The 22,099-nt window shown below is 44.9% G+C and overlaps 3 protein-coding genes and 1 long non-coding RNA gene across 8 annotated transcripts in view; all 4 read left to right on the top strand.

Moving 5' to 3' along the window:
• Positions 1–7,806, top strand: part of LOC120426429 (ataxin-1) — a 115,951-nt gene extending 108,145 nt beyond the window's left edge. For all 4 annotated transcript variants that reach the window (XM_052706062.1, XM_052706061.1, XM_052706063.1 and 1 more), the window contains 4 exons: positions 3,578–4,009; positions 4,073–4,870; positions 4,940–5,156; positions 5,220–7,806. In XM_052706062.1, the coding sequence (XP_052562022.1) occupies positions 3,578–4,009; positions 4,073–4,870; positions 4,940–5,156; positions 5,220–6,137 (2,365 nt within the window). In that variant the 3' untranslated portion in view covers positions 6,138–7,806. The remainder of the gene's footprint in view (positions 1–3,577; positions 4,010–4,072; positions 4,871–4,939; positions 5,157–5,219) is intronic.
• Positions 7,807–10,142: 2,336 nt separating this feature from the next.
• Positions 10,143–14,417, top strand: LOC120426440 (uncharacterized protein K02A2.6-like). The gene has a single exon (XM_039591204.1). It carries the CDS (start codon positions 10,143–10,145, stop codon positions 14,415–14,417), a length of 4,275 nt encoding a protein of 1,424 aa, XP_039447138.1.
• A 1,878-nt stretch (positions 14,418–16,295) lies between these two features.
• On the top strand, positions 16,296–17,419 carry LOC120426451 (uncharacterized). Its single transcript, XM_039591213.2, has 4 exons — positions 16,296–16,450; positions 16,516–16,691; positions 16,760–16,900; positions 16,962–17,419. Exons 2-4 carry the CDS (start codon positions 16,540–16,542, stop codon positions 17,191–17,193), a joined length of 525 nt encoding a protein of 174 aa, XP_039447147.1. The 5' UTR covers positions 16,296–16,450; positions 16,516–16,539; the 3' UTR covers positions 17,194–17,419.
• A 113-nt stretch (positions 17,420–17,532) lies between these two features.
• On the top strand, positions 17,533–20,007 carry LOC120426443 (uncharacterized). 2 transcript variants are annotated; one of them, XR_008212607.1, is made up of 3 exons: positions 17,533–17,873; positions 17,958–19,558; positions 19,618–20,007. It is a non-coding gene; the product is annotated as an uncharacterized LOC120426443 (long non-coding RNA). The 2 variants fall into 2 exon arrangements; XR_005606703.2 differs by having other exon boundaries at positions 17,533–19,558.
• Positions 20,008–22,099: the final 2,092 nt, after the last annotated feature.

Raw genomic sequence — 22,099 nt, 5'->3', positions numbered from 1 at the left:
CGTTGCTTCGTAGCATTCATTACACTGTGGCATTCGTTACACCGTAATAATGTTACGGTGTAAGACTATTACGGTGTAACACTGTAACGGTGTAATAATATAACGGTGTAACTTTGTTACGGTGTAATCATATTACGGTGTAACTTTGTTACGGTGTAACGAATATTACGGTGTAACAATGTTACAGTGTGACCATACTACGGTGTAACGAATGTTACGGTGTAACGAATGTTACGGTGTAACGAATGATGCGGTGTAACGGTGTAACGAATGTAACGGTGTAACGAATGTAACGGTGTAACGAATGTAACGGTGTAACCAATGTTGTGGTGTAACAATTTTATAGTGTAATCAAACTACGGTGTGAAGAAATGTTACGGTGTAACGAATGTTGCGGTGTAACAATGTTACGTTGTTACAATGTTACGGTGTAACAATGTTACGGTGTAACAATGTTACGGTGTAACAATGTTACGGTGTAACGAATGTAACGGTGTAACGAATGTTGTGGTGTAACAAGTGTACGGTGTAATCATACTACGAAGTAACGAATGTTGCGGTGTAACAATATTACGGTGTAATCATATTACGGTGTTACTATGTTACGGTGTAACCATACTGCGGTGTAACGAATAATGCGGTGTAACAATGTTACGGTGTGACCATACTACGGTGTAACGAATGTTACGGTGTAATGAATGTTATATTGGTGGCACACTTGTGACAACGACCATACAAACTCCTATCAAAATATTTGTTGCACACTTGTGACAACGACCATACAAACTTCCATCGAAATATTCGTGGCACACTTGTGACAACGACCATACAAACTCCTACCAAAATATTCGTGGCACACTTGTGACAACGACCATACAAACTCCTATCAAAATATTCATGGCACACTTGTGACAACGACCATACAAACTCCTATCAAAATATTTGTTGCACACTTGTGACAACGACCATACAAACTCCTACCAAAATATTCGTGGCACACTTGTGACAACGACCATACAAACTCCTATCAAAATATTTGTTGCACACTTGTGACAACGACCATACAAACTTCCATCGAAATATTCGTGGCACACTTGTGACAACGACCATACAAACTCCTACCAAAATATTCGGGGCACACTTGTGACAACGACCATACAAACTTCCATCGAAATATTCGTGGCACACTTGTGACAACGACCATACAAACTCCTACCAAAATATTCGTGGCACACTTGTGACAACGACCATACAAACTCCTATCAAAATATTCATGGCACACTTGTGACAACGACCATACAAACTCCTATCAAAATATTTGTTGCACACTTGTGACAACGACCATACAAACTCCTACCAAAATATTCGTGGCACACTTGTGACAACGACCATACAAACTCCTATCAAAATATTTGTTGCACACTTGTGACAACGACCATACAAACTTCCATCGAAATATTCGTGGCACACTTGTGACAACGACCATACAAACTCCTACCAAAATATTCGGGGCACACTTGTGACAACGACCATACAAACTTCCATCGTAATTTTCGTGGCACACTTGTGACAACGACCATACAAACTCCTACCAAAATATTCGTGGCACACTTGTGACAACGACCATACAAACTTCCATCGAAATATTCGTGGCACACTTGTGACAACGACCATACAAACTCCTACCAAAATATTCGGGGCACACTTGTGACAACGACCATACAAACTCCTACCAAAATATTCATGGCACACTTGTGACAACGACCATACAAACTCCTACCAAAATATCCATTGCACACTTGTGACAACGACCATACAAACTCCTATCAAAATATTTGTTGCACACTTGTGACAACGACCATACAAACTACCATTGTAATATTTGTTGCACACTTGTGACAACGACCATACAAACCCATCAACATATTGGTGGTACTCTTGTGACAACGACCATAATCCCTTTGAAACTCTTTTGTGACACGTAGTACATGTTCTTCATTTATTTGAAGTGCACTCTTGTGACACGGTGATTTACAGAACGTGCTATAAATCTGAAAAAGGTTTGTGTCTTGAATGATTGAATTTTCCATCATGGATTTTGTGTTTGCCATGGGAAAATCTTTGGTTTTCCTTGATTTTCATCATTTTCTGATATTTTATTTTATTGCACTACTATGAATATGACTCATTTTTTTGGATTGAGCTTATTTTAATATTTTTTAAAATATTTTAGATAATTTAAGAGAATTTTTATTATTACTCATTAAAAAATCGTGGAAAACTTCGGAAAAACGAAAAAATTTTCCTCGTTTTCTAAACATTTTGATTGCTTACCGTTGTTTCAAGGTAATCTTATCATAAAAATTTCAAAAACTATTGTTTAACTTAACTAAACTATTGATTTGAGCTTATTTAATTTTGTATGGGAATTCTGTGCACACTTGTGACACGTAGTACATTTTTACTTTCAAAACACACTTGTGACACGTGCTTTTCAGATTTTTAGTTACATTTGATACTGTAACTTTTAGTAGGTTTCACTAAATTAGTCCATACTTGGAGCGTTTGTTCATCGATAGTATACGAACAGATCGCTGTATTCAAAAATAGTTTATCATGTATTGTTGTGAAAATATTCAACCTCAAACTTTAAAAATCGTTTTTCTCGAAAAGTACCAAATGGTCTATGTCACAAGATAGCACACAGCTGACGACATGCTCACTACCGACTCTCTTGTATTATTGTCTCTCTCTCTCTCTTTCTTTCATTCTTATTCATATTTGTACAGTTTGAATGTGCGGTTCCGAATGGATCTTTTGGCGTAGCACTCAACCGTTTTCAAAAATCCACTCAGTCATGTTTGCAGGGTACAACGGGTACGTTGCCAGCATTCTAGAATGGCTTTATTTTTTTTTAACGAAAACCATTAGCGTTGGTCAAGCACGATACCCCACTAATATCCCTTTGATGCTGTTATTTTCACCTAGCCACGATGTCTCATTCTCATCGATGAAATGGCTAAAATGTCGACTTCTAAAAATATCTGCCAAACCATACACCAATATCTACATTCCTGGGATGCCGTAGCCAGGCAATCTACTCTAGGCTTTAGGTGTTTGTCGCTGTATTTACTACACATATGTGAGAACGAATCAATACTCTGTCCCTCCTTACTTTCTGAAGCTGACACAACATCATCATTAGGAGCTCATTGAACACTTTTCCCACAGTGCTACAGATGCTCCACCGGCTGGCATACTAACAAAGTATATGGGAAACAATGGATCACTAAGGGGGGTTCAACTAGTACTATATATCACAAGTTATGTGAAAAATTTGGAGAGGTTAATTATGCCCTCACGTAACAAAAAAAGACAATTATTGAATTAGCGACAGGAATTGAGCATATTTATTTTATATTGTCGCACGTTTTAGAAAATTTGAAGCGAAATCCTGCCACTCGCTGATATATAAATTTGTCCAAACGTATGTCAAGACAGTTGCTTTGAACTTTGAACTGTTATCTCCAAACAATTCGCTGTGGATTACAATTCATATTCTGTTTATTCTTTCCAGGTACGGCGAAGCCCCCAGAAATGGACTGCATTCGATGTCGGCGCGATCGAAATACACCGAACCGCCGCAGTCTCCCCAGCAGCAGCAACAGCACCAAAATGGTCCGGTCAATCTGGCTGTGAGTTCGAATCTTTCCAACCATACGCAACACGGTTCGTCGCAGTCGGCTGGTCTGAGTGCTGCAAAGCTGAACCAACTCAGCCATGAATTCCACGAACGGTCACTCCAAGCGCAAGCACGTGCTCATGCTCATGCCCAGCAGCAACATCAACAGCAGCAGCAGCAGCATCGGCAACACCAGGAGCAACAGAAAGAGTCCGTTACAGATCTCGGGAAGCTGTATTCGCCTACGAATCCAAGGTTGGCATTCTTCCCCAGTCCACTGGATGCCAACTCGTACGCGGGACTCAATTATGGGTTGTATCCGTTCGGGTAAGAATGGGTGATGCTTTTATGGAGTGCAATTGTTGTAGTCGTAATTATTTATTCTTGCAGATATCCGGCGGCTCACCTCGATGCACGGATGCTGGGACGTCCAACGTACCTGCCAGGGCAACGAGAACCGTACAATCCGCCATCCTTTCTCACGCCGGGCTCCTATGGATCGTCGGAATCGCCCAAGTCAAAGATGTATCCATCGGTTTCCTTATCGCACCTGAACGGCCATAGTGGCCTGAAACCTACCTCTCTTCCACAATTACCTCAGGACAAGTTGCTCGCAGATGAGCGAAGTCCCACCATGCCATTATCTCCTTCGTCGTCTACGCTGATGGGTGCTGCTGCGAGCTACGCGGAACGTGAACGGTCAAGCTATCTGAACGGACTGACTGACCATCCGATGCACAGCAAGTACCATGCCCAGCATGAAAAGGAGAACAAACATGAGCATAAACAACACCATTCTAGTCACAGCCAACAGCAGCAACTGCATCCTGGTTCAGGTTCAGTGTCGGGTGGACCATCTTTGCACGCCCTGCACCACTTCCCACCTCCACTGCCCGCAACGGCACTCCCTCCTTCTTCTTCTTCCTCTTCTTCCATGTCACCGTCTTCCAACCAAAGGCATCACTCAATGCCCCATCCCTCAACCCATGGACATTACCATGGTCAGGGCCTCCACGGACACTCACTGTCCGTCGACGGACTACGTCTCGAACAGAACCCTCAGGAAAACGAATTCAAGGTACCGTCCGGCAAAGAGGGCTCCCTCAAGCATCGAATTCTCACGCGTCCAGCAAGCGAGCGAGACACTCGACGAAGATCTCCGACAACGAAGTCTACCCCTATTTTTAGGTACGTTAGCCCTTCTCAGATGGAAGAACAAAAACCTAATCCCTGATCTCTGGTTATTGTTCCTTGCAGGCCCTTCGAGAACGGTTCTACGACCAACTTCACCAAGGGTGCACTGATCCAGCTGGCGGACGAGTGCAAACGGGTGGAGGATGTCCGAACGGAGGATTTTGTACAAACCGCCGAGAAGTCGGCCGATCTGCGGCTGGCCGAATCGACGACAGTTAGGATTACGCCACGCAACAACAATGTGATAATCACGTTCAGCTATGACAACAACAGATCTAGGGTAAGTGACTTGACCTGGCATTATGTTGCGCTTATAATAAACATTCTGTTTTACCATCTTCAGGTTGATATCGAAGCTGCAATCGAGCATCCATTTTTCGTGTACGGCCAAGGCTGGGCCTCGTGCAGTCCGGAGAAATCGATGCAGCAGTTTGGCCTCAAGTGTCAGAGGCTTCAGGTCGGCGATATTTGTCTCTCTTTACTTCCACGTGAGTCCAAGCCCAAACCAGTCCATTCCTCCTCACCGCAATCATCATCAGCGTATCTGGCACCGCTTCCACCAGCCCCCGGGAGTTCCGGTGGTCAATATCTGCCACCACCGCCACCAACGGCATCGCAACAGCTGCACCGCCACGACATCAATGGCAACCAGACGAGCCTGCACCATCAACAACCATATCACCATCCCCACCCTATGATGGAACAGTCCAGAACTGTGGCTTCCAGCCGGGCGTTGGAACAGCTGCAGCATCTACCTCAGAACCTTTCACGTAAAGCTTCCCACCACCATCAGCCACCGCTGACGATTCCGACGACCGCAACCTCTACGGCCGTTTCTTCGCGCCTGTCTGGTGCTCCTCCCTACGGAAACTTCCCGGCGGGACCAATTTTTTCAATGCCGTTCTCAGCGGCCAATCTCAGCAAACCGCACGATTCCCCCATGCAGTCGCACTATTCATCGAAAGCTTCCGCCGATCAGCAGCGGCCGCTCGCTAGCAGTTCGCTTGGGGCCGCTTTTAGTGACCAGCCAGTGGCAATGGTCGTGGACAAACCGGTGCATTCCTCGATCAAGTCTACCAACGAGACCCGCACCCCCAACAATGCGGAAGATCACAGAGGCAATAACGACGACGACGACTGTGCAATCGATGTGTCAATGTCTCGGAAGCGTCGCTGGTCTGCACCGGATGCATGTGACGAAGCGGACGAAAATCAACGGCCAACACAAGGCAGCAAGGTTCCACAGGTTGGAACCACATAAGTCTGTATTAGCATGCTTAATGTGAAGTGTGAATGTTCATTGTGGATACGTGCAAGCTCTTTATAGTGGTTATGTCGCTGTCGATCGAAGCTTTTTGGTAAATTTATCTGTTTAATACATTACAGAATATTGCAGTTCTCACGTTAAGTGTTAAATGGAACGATTTCAACCCTGAATTTGATAAAATATCGGATCAAAATTCACCTTCAAAAGGTACAATTTCAAACAAGAATGTCGAACTTCAGCGAGTTTCAGATATTGTTTTTCCACCATTTAAGACTTTTCTGTGGTTTCAACATTTGGACTCACGAAAATATAGAAAAAACCGCCAAATAAGCAAGTTTTATTGTTATTGTCGTTTTTTTTTCTAAAGTAAAAACACTGCAAATTTCACACGATAACGATTTAATTTATCACATTAAGCTTAAAATTGACTGCGACATGCTAGTAGATATGATCGATTAGGGTAAATATACAACAAAAAAGCTCACTTACAATATGAATGATAGATGTTTTATAAAAACAAACAAAAAACGAAATGCATCAACAGATACAAACACAATTCTCATTCGTTGAAAGAAGAAACGAAACAAAAAAAACTATTGTGACAAAAGAGAAGTAATCAAAACATTATAACAAATTGAAAATAAATGCTATTGATGTGATTCAGAAACTAAAAAGTATTGATTGGAATCAAATCTAATTTGTTGTTGAAACTTAATGAAAGAAAAACAAAATACAAAATAATAGTGTACGAAAGTAAAACAATTGTACATAATATATTTACTTCCTTAGAATACTATTGAAGCCTGGTAGAAATAGGATTTCATTAGACTATTTGCCATGTTAAACATTAGGTAGTTGTAAAATAGATTTTCTGGCCGCCACGTGCATTGTTGCGCACACTCAGATGAGGTTTCATAGGCGGCTACCACGCGCCAAACACTGATATTTTTTATAATTTTTCAGAATTGTAATCAATTTGTAATACAACAAAAATTCCAGGGATTTACAAACTTGGCTAACTAAAGGTTGATAATCTGTATTCACAGAAAACAAACATAAGCATGTAACAATACACGTGTACGAGCACTGATAAGTTTGAGAAAGAAAACGTAAAAATTCTCGGGGCATTTAAACAAATATTACAGCAACTAGTTGAAAGTATCAGAAAATAAAGTACGGAAAATGAACAAAGAAAGGACAGAAATAAACCCTGTATATTTATTTTTCTAACAGCAAAGTCAATCATGTGCCTTTCAAAAACAAAGTTTTATTTTCTGGACGAGTGAAACCGTAGATACTTTGGTACTGCAAATCATATGCCTTCTTTTTATATTACCGAAACAAAAAGAATCACATAACAAAGCGTGGATTACATTTTTAGCTGACACAGAAAAACAAAAAACTCAAAATTGTACCCAACTGACAAAACAGAAAGTAGCAGCAAAATGGATAGAAAAAATGTACTATTTTATTTTTCTAATGACAAACGTAATGTAAAATACAAAATTGTACTCATAAGCTAAACAACTACAAAACAAGTGCTTAGCTAAAGAGTTTCGCAAATCATTGCACAAAATAAATCATAACTGCAGTGTGTAGGAATATAAGCTACTGTTGTAAATTTATGTCAATCAAATTGGAAACAAATAAAACATATAACTTACCGAAACTAATGTAGTTTGAACTATATATTAGGGTGTTTCAGCCAAACAAAAAAGTTCTCAGAATCAGGCAAACCGAGGTTCCCCTAGTAGAGGATACCCATAGGGACTCTCATGCCAAACATCAGCCCATTTGGTTGAGAATTGGCCTGTCCCCAGCGGTTTAAAGTTTACGTGTAAATTACTATGGGATTTTTGTGCTTTTCTTTCAATCGTTCCTACAGGTCTGGGGACAACATGGATTCACTCGGAATAAAGACAGGTGTGTAGGGGATGGTCCAATGAACAAATTCCAGAAGGAATAAGGGTTGTCCATTCTGTCCCCAAGGTGCGCATTGGATCGACGTCCGATGTCTCCAAAATCAACGATTCATCCTTCAAAAGTACGCATTGTCCTTAGTATACTATGATGGCTAAGTGAAAATTACGACGCTCCATGTCAGACGGTGAACACGTGGCAGAGCATACACTCAAGTTTTGGCTCAGAATCATTCTTTAAAGTAATAAAATTATAATAATTGATGTTCCTGTAACAATTTGAACTATTCTAAATAACGTAACATGATGATTTTGTGTTAATAATGCAATCGATGCTTCTCCACGTGTTCACCTCTGACATGGGGCGTCGTAATTTTCACTTAGCCATCATAGCATACTAAGGACAATGCGTACTTTTGAAGGATGAATCGTTGATTTTGGAGACATCGGACGTCGATCCAATGCGCACCTTGGGGACAGAATGGACAACCCTTATTCCTTCTGGAATTTGTTCATTGGACCATCCCCTACACACCTGTCTTTATTCCGAGTGAATCCATGTTGTCCCCAGACCTGTAGGAACGATTGAAAGAAAAGCACAAAAATCCCATAGTAATTTACATGTAAACTTTAAACCGCTGGGGACAGGCCAATTCTCAACCAAATGGGCTGATGTTTGGCATGAGAGTCCCTATGGGTATCCTCTACTAGGGGAACCTCGGTTTGCCTGATTCTGAGAACTTTTTTGTTTGGCTGAAACACCCTACTATATATCACTAACCTAGGTATTCAAAATTACATGACATTACACTTTTGTTGGCAACATTCTCATTTAAATAAATATCAATTATGAATTTTAGTTTAATACAGGGAAACTTGTGTTGAAAAACATTTTTATATTACTAAAATTAAAGCAACTGTAAAATACAATCTTCTTTAAAATATTACGAAGGGTTGTAAAGTCTAGCACTCAAATTTATTCATTCGAGTTTTTTTTTTTTTTTTTGTACGAGCAATTACAAAAGCCAGTAGATATGTGTGAGATTTTCTTGCACATTTCGATTCAAGCGAAAAAATCTAGGTGGTCTCACATCCTGTTCTTTTTTGCCTTCCTCACCTTACTGAGGAAAGGCTATAACATCACTCGGAAAACGAAATTCTCAATTCGACCTCCTAGACCCACCTTCATGTATACATATCGACTCAGAATCAAATTCTGAGCAAATGTCTGTGTGTGTGGTGAGATGTTGATCAAAAAAAAAAATGCACTGGATTATCTCGGCACTGGCTCAACCAATTTGGACCGTTTTGGCCACATTCGATCCGTCTTGGGGTCCCATAAGTCGCTATTGACAATTATAAAGTTTAGTTAAGTACTTCAAAAGTTATGCTAAAAAACGATTTTAGCAAAAGTCCGGAAGATTGTAAAAAGGGTGGTTTTTGTAAGAAACCCCGTCATTTTTAGAAAGGTATTCAAAAAACCTTTTCAACGAGTTCAAAAGATTGAAGATCTGACGTCCCTATCAAAAGTTATGAGCACTTAAGTGTTATTTATACACACAGGCCGGATCTCATATATTTCGATGAATGACGTTGTCCGGATCTGTTATGCGACCTGTCGTTGGATAGGTAATTAAAAGACCTTTTCAATGAGTTTAAAAGATTAAAGATCTGACAACCCTATCAAAAGTTATAAGCACATAAGTGCCCTGAATTATTAAGATCTGATTACCCAATCTGATGGTATGAATAATGAATCAAGTTGATTGAACTCTGAAAGGTCTATTTTGGATAGAAATTACCCTCTTGTTGGACCCCTAGGAACAACCCTGGATGCGACCCTGGATGAGCGACACTTGTCGTCATCTCGTTGTCATCCACGACCGGAAACCGGTTGTCATAATCCGCGAGCTCAACAAGACACACGCTTATTTTTAATAAAACTTTACGATCTTAATAAATGCGTTATCAATTAGTCTACACTCGCGTGTTTCATTTGTTGTTGCACATTGCAACATTTTGGCGACGAGGAAAGTGAAATTACCCCGCAATTTCACCCGCGAAACGAACGCGCAGCACGATGGACAAGGAGTTTAAGGCGATGTTCCAGCAGCTGATGGAGTCGCAGCAGAAGCTCATCACCGAACTGGCCATGTCCCGGACGGCACCATCGACGACGCCCGCGCCTGGTACGTCGACGACCGATGCCCGTATGGAAGCTCTAGCCAACTCCATGACGGAGTTCCACTACGATCCGGAATCTAACCTCACATTTGAGAACTGGTACGCCCGCCATGAGGATACCCTGAAGTGTGACGCTGCCGGTTTGGACGATGCTGCCCGTGTTCGTCTCCTGCTTCGTAAACTCAGCGACGCCACCCACGCAGAGTACATGAACCACATTCTGCCGAAGATGACGAGGGACTACAAGTTCAGCGAAACTGTGGACAACCTGACGAAGCTGTTCGGCGCTCACGTCTCTCTCTTCTCCAAGCGGTACCACTGCCTCACGCTGACCAAGAGGGCCTCGGTCGACTTCCAGTCGTACGCCGGGCAGGTAAACCGCTGCTGCGAGGATTTCGGTGTGGCCCAGTGCAGCGTCGACGCATTCAAGTGCCTCATATTCGTGTGTGGCCTACACAACAAGCAGGACGCTGAGATTCGCACATCTCTGCTGGCGAAGCTGGAAGGAAACGCGAACATGACCCTGGACAACCTCACTGCTGAATGTCACCGCATCATCAATCTCCGCAAAGATGCGTCTATTGTGGAGGTCTCAAGTGACAAGTCATCGGTGAATGCGATCACCCACGGCCGTTCTGACAGCACACGACACTCATCAGCTGATCAGAAGCCCACTGCAACACGATCGCGCTCCCCTCACAACTCCAACAACAACAACCCACACATTAGCAGCAACAGTCGTGGTGGCAGCAGCAAAAACAATAACAAACCACGAACACCGTGCTGGAAGTGTGGCGAGCTGCACTACGTGGAGTTTTGCCAGTACCTGAACCATCGCTGCCGGGATTGCAACCGGGTCGGTCACAAGGACGGGTACTGCCAGTGTGTGCGGTCGAATCCAGGTAAAAAGCGTCGCGAGAAGTCCAGCCAGCCAGTGCACACCAGGGGGATCTACGTGAGACAGCTAGCTGTTCACCGCAACCGAAAGTTTGTGACCGTGGTGATTAATCACGTCGAGCTTCAACTCCAGTTGGACTGTGCTTCCGACATCACCGTCCTCACGGAAGCCAGCTGGAACCGCATCGGACGACCACCAATGGAGCCACCGTCGCAGCAAGCTCGGACTGCTTCCGGACAGCCGCTGGACCTGATCGGCGAGATCGTCTGTGACGTCACGCTGAAAGGAGTGCATCGTTCAGGTAAAGTGTACGTGACCAACATTAACGATCTGAACCTTTTAGGCCTCGACTTCATCGATCTCTTCAACCTGTGGGATGTCCCCCTGAGCACGGTTTGCAACCTGGTGACGTCATCGAAGGACAACGTGGAGTGGCTGAAAGCGTCGTTCCCGCAGCTGTTTTCCGACTCACTCGGATGCTGCAAGAAGGCCGAAGTGAAACTTTACGTTTTGCCAGACGTTCAGCCAGTGTTCCGTGCCAAAAGACCCGTGCCGTTTGCCGCCCTGCAGCCGATCCAAACCGAGCTAGAACGCCTCCAGAAGCTGGACATCATCTCGCCGGTGGAATTTTCGGACTGGGCTGCCCCCATCGTTGCCGTCAAGAAGAAGTCCGTCAACGGTGAGCCAAACAAAGTGCGAGTGTGCGCGGATTACTCGACTGGCCTAAACAGCCTCATCCAGCCGAACCAACATCCGCTGCCATTGCCCGAGGAGATTTTTGCCAAGCTTACGGGTAGCAAGATCTTCACGCACATCGACCTGTCGGACGCGTACCTGCAGGTGCCCGTCGAGAAGGAGTCCAGACAGTACCTGACGATCAACACACATCTGGGCCTGTTCGAGTTCAACCGCTTGTCGCCCGGTGTCAAGTCAGCCCCTGGCGCCTTCCAGAAGATCGTCGAGTCGATGGTCGCTGGCCTCGACGGAGTGGAGGTTTACCTCGACGATGTGCTCGTCCATGGCAGAACACCGGAAGAGCACCGCTCACGTTTGCTGAAGGTCCTGGAACGCATCCAAGAGTGGGGTTTCACCCTGCGCATCGAGAAATGCTCGTTTTTCATGCCGGAGATCACCTATTTGGGATTCATCGTCAACAACCGAGGAATCAGGCCGGACCCTTCCAAGACGTCCGCCATCTGCAGCATGCCACCCCCGCATGACGTCAGCAGTTTGCGTTCCTTCCTCGGTGCGATCAATTTCTACGGAAAGTTTGTTCGCAACATGCACGACCTCCGACACCCACTCGATGCCCTGCTGCGCAAGGATGCCAAGTGGGACTGGAACGAAAGCTGCCAGGAGTCGTTCGAGCAATTCAAGAACCTGCTCCGGTCGGACCTGCTTTTAGCGCACTACAACCCTGAGCTGGAAACTATCGTCGCCGCTGACGCGTCCAACTACGGTGTCGGCGCGTGCTTAATGCATCGATACGATGACGGCTCGATCAAGGTGGTGTGTCACGCGTCCCGAACGTTGACGTCGGCCGAGCAGAACTACGGTCAAGTTGAAAAAGAGGCTTTGGCGCTGATCTTCGGTGTTACCAAGTTTCATCGCTTCATCTGGGGACGGAGGTTCACACTTCACACCGACCACAAGCCGCTGGTCGCCGTGTTCGGGTCCAAGAAGGGAATCCCGGTACACACCTCCAACCGTCTTCAGCGATGGGCGCTGATCCTGCTGTCCTACGAGTTTGACATCGAGCACATCTCAACGCAAGACTTTGGCTATGCTGACATGCTCTCGAGACTGATCGACGCGCGGATCAAACCGGACGAGGATTTTGTGATCGCCGCAATCCAGCTCGAGGACGAACTTGCAGCGGCCATGGACGAAGCACTCAACATCCTGCCAGTTACCTTCAAGCACCTACAAGTGGCCACAAGCAACGACAAGCTACTGCAAGACGTCATCAAGCATGTCCAATCTCGCTGGCCCGGGGCAATCAAGCTGGTCGATGCTGAACTTCGCCCGTTCTACGCGCGAAAAGACGCTCTCTCCGTTGTTCAAGGGTGTCTCATGCTGGCTGACCGCGTTGTCGTTCCCCAGCAGTATCAGCAGCAGGTGCTCAAGGCGCTCCATCGAGGACACCCAGGTCAAGAACGCATGAAGAAGGTGATGCGAAGTCACGTGTACTGGCCAGGTGTGGATCAAGACGTGGACGACTTCGTTCGTTCGTGTCACGCCTGCGCTGCGGTGGCCAAGGCCCCCACCAAAACTCTGCTGTCGTCGTGGCCCCTAGCAGAGCATCCCTGGCAGCGCCTCCACGTGGATTTCGCTGGTCCTGTCGAGGGTCACTACTTTCTGGTGATAGTGGACTCGTACAGCAAGTGGCCTGAAATATTCAAGACACCAACCATCACAGCGAGGACAACAATCGATCTGCTTTTCGAAACGTTCGCTCGCTACGGGCTCCCAGAGACGATTGTTTCTGACAACGGTACGCAGTTTACTAGCTCGCTCTTCAAGGAATTCTGCGAATCGCTCGGCATCATCCACATCCGCACTGCCCCGTATCATCCCCAGTCAAACGGGCAGGCCGAAAGGTTTGTGGATACGCTGAAAAGGAGTCTGAGGAAGATCATGCCAGGAGCTGGGCATGACATTGGACGTTCGCTGCAAATCTTTTTGTCAGCCTACCGTGCCACTCCTAACAAGTCAGCACCTGATGGACTGTCACCTGCTGAAGTCTTGATGGGGAGGAAGCATCGCACAACTTTGGACCTGCTCAAACCACCGTCGGAACACCGGGTTGCGCTGCAGAGGAACCAGCGGCAAGAAGAGCAGTTCAACAAACGGCACGGGGCACGAAAGCGTGAATTTGGCAAAGGCGATTCGGTTCACGCAAGCACATTCGTTCACGGCAAGCTGGTCTGGCAAACTGGCACAGTAATCGAACGCGTTGGCAACGTGATGTACAACGTCTGGCTGAACGACAAGAAGCGGCTCATCAGGTCTCACACGAACCAACTCCGTGCTCGGGGGGGCTCAAAAGTCGAGGCCTATCCGGAAGAAGCTGAGTCGGAGGTCAAGCTACCTCTGCACATCCTGCTCGAGGACTTCCAGATCATCGAGGATCCAGTAGTAGCCGAGGATGAACAGCAGGCGCCGCCTGCACCACCGCAACGTCGAGCCAGGGTTCGACCACCGTCGATTCTTCGTCGGTCAACTAGGATTCGCCGTATGCCGGAGAGGTACAACCCGTACTTCTACACCTAAAAGGGGAGGTGTTGGACCCCTAGGAACAACCCTGGATGCGACCCTGGATGAGCGACACTTGTCGTCATCCCGTTGACATCCACGACCGGAAACCGGTTGTCATAATCCGCGAGCTCAACAAGACACACGCTTATTTTTAATAAAACTTTACGATCTTAATAAATGCGTTATCAATTAGTCTACACTCGCGTGTTTCATTTGTTGTTGCACATTGCAACACCTCTAAATGTGAGGAAAGAACCAACCACCTAACGGTGGATTATGTAAGTTTTTCCATACCAGTTACCCTGCGGATTTGACAAGATTTTCATGCAAACCTAAACACAAACCACTGTAAGCCACGCCTCCATTTTTTCAGGCATGAATTACATGTACAGTATGTAAAAAAAGTATTTACACCCCTTGGGCACTATGCACATATTGTGATGAAACATCTAAACAATTTAATGTTGACAGAAACCTAGTACTACGTTTTGTTCAGAAACTCATGCCAGACATTTTGCTACAAAAAGCTCATGAAAAGATGATTTCTATAAAAAGTTATATAACAAACAAGCTAACGCCGACAAACTTCGTCTTGTCATTTTTTCACTTCTTGACGTTTTTATCCTAAACGAAGTTGACTTTATAGCTGTCGGCCACCATTACTAGTACCAACCACTAGTGTCTTCCTTTTTATCTACAAGGACTTCGCCGCCCTGGGCTCCTAAGTGTATGAAAGTATGGCACGGAGCGACGGCGCCGAATACCCATATTTACACAAAGAGTTTTTATCCTCCTGTGATCAAAATTTGATTTTACGCAACTTTTCCCATACAATCTGCAGATCTTCCGGAATCGGTTCCGGAGTGGCCAAAGTTGTCACTCTTTAGCGTAAGAACCTTCCTTGGGCTTATACGAACCCAACGCAGCAAAGAGCGCTCCGATCCGACTTTCCGTTATCAACTGATGCGCGTTCGAACAAAACCATCGAAATTTTTTATATATATACAGCAATTCCCCACGAAAACAGCATGATTCTAAAAAAAGTTCTCCGATCGAGCTCAATTTTTTTCTGGGGGATCCTTGGCCGAAATAATTAGACCCGTATTTTTTTGTTTGGCCATTAGGGTGACCTACGCCGTGTTAGGGTGGTTCGAAAAATGGTAATTTTCGTCGATTTTCGCAAAAACCACTTTTTTCAAAAAGTCATATCTCCGCGCCATTTCATCCGATTTTAGCTGTCCTAGACGCAAAAGAAAGGTGATTAGTTGGGCTATTTGGGAAAAATAGTAAGAAGTTTCAAAAATCTAGCTTAACATTTGAAAAGGTCGTATGAAAACTTAAAATGCTGTTTTGAAGGTCTCGGGACCAAAGAGCCTATGTCTGAAAATATTTTTATCGGATTCCTCAGAAAATTTCACATAACATATCAAAAAATGGTGAAGTTATGTTTTCGATACTCTGAGATACGGTTTTTTGAAAATAAAAACTCGATTTTTCGACGCGCCACGCGCAAAAATGGGAAAATGACGAAAACGGGAAAAATCGACTTTTTTCACTAAAACTGCGATAATTTTAAAATTTCAGCGATGACCTATAGATGTTATGGTACCAAAAGTTGCGTCTTTTAATTACGAAAATTTTGGTATTTTAACATGTATAGGTCATCGCTGAAATTTTTCAGGTATCGCAGTTTTAGTGAGAAAAGTTGATTTTTTCCCGTTTTCGTCATTTTCCCATTTTTGCGCGTGGCGCGTCGAAAACCCACGAGGTGGTCACTCCAAATATATTGCATTTATTTCATAAGTTGATCCGTATGTGCATCCATATTCACGTGCATACACGTTTCCTGTATAAATTTTATTTCAGTGTTTTTACAGCTGTCATCGCTAACGCGCGCGCTGCGCTGTTTACAAACAAAACAAAATCTTGAATCTTGCTGTTCTCCGGCCATATTTTTGGGTCGCAAGGCACGCTGGGTTAAATTCTGAAGAGTAATCGGGATTTGAGACCAAGGAGCAGTAGAAACCGATCCTCTGATTTATTGCCAGGTAAGTTAATTAAATTGTTGATTACACTCATACCGATTTCATTTGTTGTATAATACATATCACAGGAGCTGGCTCGCCGCACACTGCCGATGACAGACATCGACGAGCATCCGCAGGACAAAATTTGGTTACCGTTAAAAGCGGAGGAATTGCTCAAGTGCAACGATCGTAGCATGCTGCTGGACAAATGGAAGACCTTGGAAGATAAGTTTCCCGGCTGCGTGAATGTTGATCCAATCAGGTGAGCGCCATTTTTGGACTATCAACGAATAAAAGCAAAGTTGAATAACATTTCCGAAAATCTTTTAGAACCTGTTGGCCGATGGGAAACTGCGGATCGCAGCATCATCAGTTCCTACATCAAGCTGTGGATCTGGCCGGGAATACACTCACACGGGCCGGAGGTTACCGAAGATTGCAGCGGTCCAACAGTCCGTCGGATATTGCTACGTTAGTTTAAACTCGAGGTTGACCCTGAAGAGAGGGACTAATTCTTGTTTTCTTTCCACAGAATGATCACCGACTTTTTCGAGCGCAAATTGGCGCCTTTTTCCGACTTTTTCCAGCGCAATAAGTCACGCCCGGCCGTTCCCTGCCCAACTTGGTCACCCGTGATGATGATGGACATGTCTCCGGGCGCACTTCCTGGCAACCCCGTGGCCAACAGTCGCGTCAGATCTCTCGAAGCTGCCGGCAACGGAAGAATTGCCGGCCTAGAAGGACTCTGTGGAAGCTGTGTTTAAAGACGAAGATTGCAATGGAGAAGGGGAAGAGGCGACTCGTGTGGAAAGACGGAAAATCGCCCAAGACCCGGACGTATCCGGCAGAGGTAATGGGCACGATGGACGGCACAAGTGGCAATTGTGATAACCCGTCAGTACCCGACCTAGATACCCGGATTTTTTTTTTGTGTGAAGAAATTTGAATAAAGTTGAAATTCTGTTGTGTTTTTCTCTGGCCTGCAAACAGGAAGGCGTCTAGGCATGTCTCTGAGGTCTTCTTCACGATTCTCGCTTAAACTCGTAGGTTTTCGTATCGTCCCGTTTCGCTTTTGGATCGCAAAGTGGTTTAGTTGAAAGCAAGGGGTAGGACAGTGAGTGAGTTTGAGACATTTTGAATAACATTGAGTCAAATTGAGCCACTCTCGTTACTCAGAATTTCTCAATCTTCACAAAGGACGTAACGAATTTTGACACTGACATTTCGAATCTGACAGTGGCAATTCGCACACCATAAAAACAATTTCGTGCGGGATTTTTTCCGCGCCACAATTAAATCGACGGAACAAGTTACCTGGTTCTAGTAGGCAATTCCGTTCCACGATGGATGACGTGATAGGTTCCACCGGGAGAAGTACAGGACACGATTTCGATTCAGATGGTTGGCCGGAACTGCCTTGCTGGAACCGACACGAAAAAGCTAGGTATTGGCTACTGGTGGTCCGGAATCGGAAACTTTATTTGCCAAACTTGACATTGAAATAGCTAAGCTCTCTTTTACTCTGTAGGAGAATGAAATTACCGATATGATCAAGATCGGCAAGGAAACGGATGAGAAGAAGGCTAACCATAATTCGCAACCCGAGCTCGACGCGGAAAAAGCGGGCCAACGCCACCGACCGAACTCAAAACAAGTGGGACCAATTTGACCTGGAGCTCTGGCGAATATGTTCATTGAGGCGGAAGAAAACAAAATGGTTAGAACAGCGCGAAGGTTAACGATGGTCATTGAGAAACAGAGACAAGCATCAACGTCTTACAATGCAAATCACTCACTTTAAAATAAAACTAAGTATAATTTAATAAGAATCATTAATCTTTTAATGCATATCCCAATTAAAAGCACCTTCTCTCGGGGCAATAATTTCCAGGTTCCGGAACACTCCCACAGCAACAAGCTTACTGACCCATGGTTCATCCGATATGTAATATTCCTTGTAATATTCAGTCTTTAATCGTACCGGTGACCAGCGTCGCGTTTCCTTGGCACAGCACCACAAGTGACCAGCCATTGCCGGACGCCAAAGGTGATCTCATCTCGATCGGGAAGATTCGCCTTTTCGGGAAGTTCTTTTGATCGATCATTTTGGCCAGACGTTACATAAATGTGGGTATTGACGGCGTGTTACGACGGTAGGCGATTCGTTCGATAAACAGCTTTGAGTTTGGCCAAGTTACAGAAGCCGTCCAAGACAGGTTCCAACCTTGAACATACAATTTGGGCCGCTCTCCTTTGTTCCACCGGAAAGTTGCTATTTCCAAAGCGCCTAGGAGAACTATCAGTAGCCACAATGGGTGTAGCCCCCGGTAGGCCACAATTTACTGCCAACTGGTCACCAGCAATGCCGGAGCCAAAGTCGGAGCGGTTGAGTTTGCGGGAGCCAGCTTGCCACCAAGTTGAGAACCGCCTCGTGGCCGCATTTGACGATCTCGAGCCGCACCATTCCTTGGAACTGCATCATCGTCGCCGGGTTATCACTCCGGAATGGTTCCGTCCACTGCGGAATCAACTCAAAATAGCGGAACTTGCGCAGCATCTCGGCAGATTTCGAGCTGAAAAATATTTCCTAACCAAACATTTTTGTTAACACGCACATCTGTCAAAATGTATATTAGGGTGGGTCATTTTTTTCGAAAGTGCTCGGATCTGGCTGAAATAAAGTCCATCTAGTAGAGGGTACCCATAGGGACTCTCATACCAAATTTGAGCTCATTTGGTTGAAAACTGGCTTGTCGCTCGGGGGTTAAAGTTTACATGGAAATTACTATGGGAAATGTGTGATTTTACTTCAAACGCTCCTACAAGCTAAGCGACAAACTTTAGTCCACACTTACACTAGGTAGCCGTGTCGGGGGTGGTCCAAGGAACATTTTTCTCTAAGGGTTCATGGTCATCCGTTCAACCCCGAGTTTGCGCATCGCAGATTTAACCGGCGACGCCGGAATCCTTCGAAATCTCAGTTTTAACGGTCAACGCATGCTACGAAACTATGACAGAAGCATTGTTTGAATGATTGAAAAACCCGACGCCGAACGTCAACAAACTAAACTGGAAGCAATAAGTGAGGGGTTGCGCTCTCCCAACAAGGTGTTTTAACTTTAAAATATGGTAATAAAATTTAATAAGCAATTTGAAAATAAAATTCAGCTAAGCTCTGATGAGTCCAGTTTCAGATCAAGTGGATGGGCTGCGACGATTCCGGAAACTCCTGGGAACCGGAGGAAAATCTAAACTGCCAGGATCTTCTGGAAAAACTGCGTGCGAGGAAGGCGAGAGAGGACACGTGGAGGTAGTTACGGTTGGACTTTATGGAGGGAAGCGGTTGGTCGACGCACAGGGTCAGCGGAATAGACGCCTGGCAGGGCCAGCGGCATCGTCGGCGGATTTTCTCCGGAAGAGCCAACGGGAAATACAGAACAGGGGTGAATTGGCCTTTATGAAGCGGTTATCATCAGCTTACCTAGATACTATTCCTATTAGTGAAAAACATACTAGAGAATATAGCTTTTTTTTTATTTTGTAGACCAATAAAAGTTATTTTATTCAAGTTTCATGAATATCTTTAATATTGTATTTCTTGAACATCTACTAAACGCTATTTTTGGTCGCTTTGTTGCAGATGATACGGCTCTTGTAGCTTCGGAGCACGTTCATAACGATCCTGGACTGAACCAGTTCCACCTAATCGACTCCCTTCCAGTGAACCAGGAACAGCCGTTCGCCATCCTCTTCGGTCACTCCTTCCAATTCTCCGCCACATGTCCTTTTCGCTTCCGTTTTTGGCCTTTGTGCGTTTAACCGGAACCACCGGAGGTGGGGCTATGTCCTCCAGCGTCAAACTTTTCGACACTCTTGGCAGACTCTACAGTTTCGGTGGCGCTTTCTCGACATCTTCTCCGGCTCGATCCATGTTTGAGTAAGAGTCCGTCGAAGATCGCTTGCCCTGGCTGCTGGCCCACTTCTCGCTTTCCTCGCGCGCAAATTTTTCCAGAAGATCCTGGCAGTTGAGATTTTCCTCCGGTTTCCAGGAGTTTCCGGAATCGTCGCAGCCCTTCCACTTGATCTGAAACTGGACTCATCAGAGCTTAGCTGAATTTTATTTTCAAATTGCTTATTAAATTTTATTACCATATTTTCAAGTAAAAACACCTTGTTGGGAGAGCGCAACCCCTCACTTATTGCTTCCAGTTTAGTTTGTTGACGTTCGGCGTCGGGTTTTTCAATCATTCAAACAATGCTTCTGTCATAGTTTCGTAGCATGCGTTGACCGTTAAAACTGAGATTTCGAAGGATTCCGGCGTCGCCGGTTAAATCTGCGATGCGCAAACTCGGGGTTGAACGGATGACCATGAACCCTTAGAGAAAAATGTTCCTTGGACCACCCCCGACACGGCTACCTAGTGTAAGTGTGGACTAAAGTTTGTCGCTTAGCTTGTAGGAGCGTTTGAAGTAAAATCACACATTTCCCATAGTAATTTCCATGTAAACTTTAACCCCCGAGCGACAAGCCAGTTTTCAACCAAATGAGCTCAAATTTGGTATGAGAGTCCCTATGGGTACCCTCTACTAGATGGACTTTATTTCAGCCGGATCCAAGCACTTTCGAAAAAAATTACCCACCCTAATGTATATTCAATCATTCCGTAACCTGGTTTAAAATCGTTCAGGAGGAAAATTGAGTAACTTTGAGTAACATTGAGTCAATTTGAGAATTTGAGTCACTCAGTTACTCACTGTCCTACCCCTTGGTTGAAAGTGCACCAGGTGGAAGTGCTCATCGATCTCACCGGCAAGACACACTGCACGTATGTAACATCAACCAGGAAGTCGTAATCGCGTACGGGAACAACCGAACCCGAAAGCACCTCCAGACATTGCTCCACAAACGACTCGGTCCATTCCTATGACCTCAGCTCGCGCTTAGTCTAACTATCCCCGTCGGTGTCGCCATCAAACAGCGGCACGGAAACGTCCGGTCGGAACGCCTCCACTAAACTTTTCGCGGTGAAATCTTTAGCCAGCTGCGGCCAAACACCGCCACCGGCTGGCACCAGACGAGGTCGCGGAAGTCTTATCTTCAGACTCGATCCGGCGACACCTAACTCCATCATGACGTGGTGGTCAACCAATTCAGACCCACCCGCATTCGCTTCTTGAAAAAAAAAGTGGTGTCGTTTCTGGTCCCGCTGTCGTAATCCTCGTAGGACACCGGAAATTCCGCAGGTGAAGAAAAAACCTCAATCTGGAAAAATAAATGTAAATATTGCAGCGGTGACAGTTTCAAAACGAAGGAAACAAACAAGTGACAGTTCTGAAATGTCATTATCCACACTGAACTAAATTTCCTTTAGAATATCGGCCAGATAAATAATATTTACGATATTTACCATATATTTACGGAAGTAAATCTAATGCGCTACGGATCAACCTTGTGCCCAACCCCGTGCGAAAACCCCAGTTTTATTTTCAAAAAATCGTATCTCAGAGTACCGAAAATATAACTTCACCATTTTTTGATATGTTATGTGAAATTTTCTGAGGAATCCGATAAAAATATTTTCAGACATAGGCTCTTTGGTCCCGAGACCTTCAAAACAGCGTTTTATGTTTTCATTCAACCTTTTCAAATGTTAAGCTAGATTTTTGAAA

This window comes from Culex pipiens, chromosome 1 (genome assembly GCF_016801865.2).
Source record: "Culex pipiens pallens isolate TS chromosome 1, TS_CPP_V2, whole genome shotgun sequence".
NCBI lineage: Eukaryota > Metazoa > Arthropoda > Insecta > Diptera > Culicidae > Culex > Culex pipiens.
This window is presented reverse-complemented; position numbering and strand designations above follow the sequence as displayed.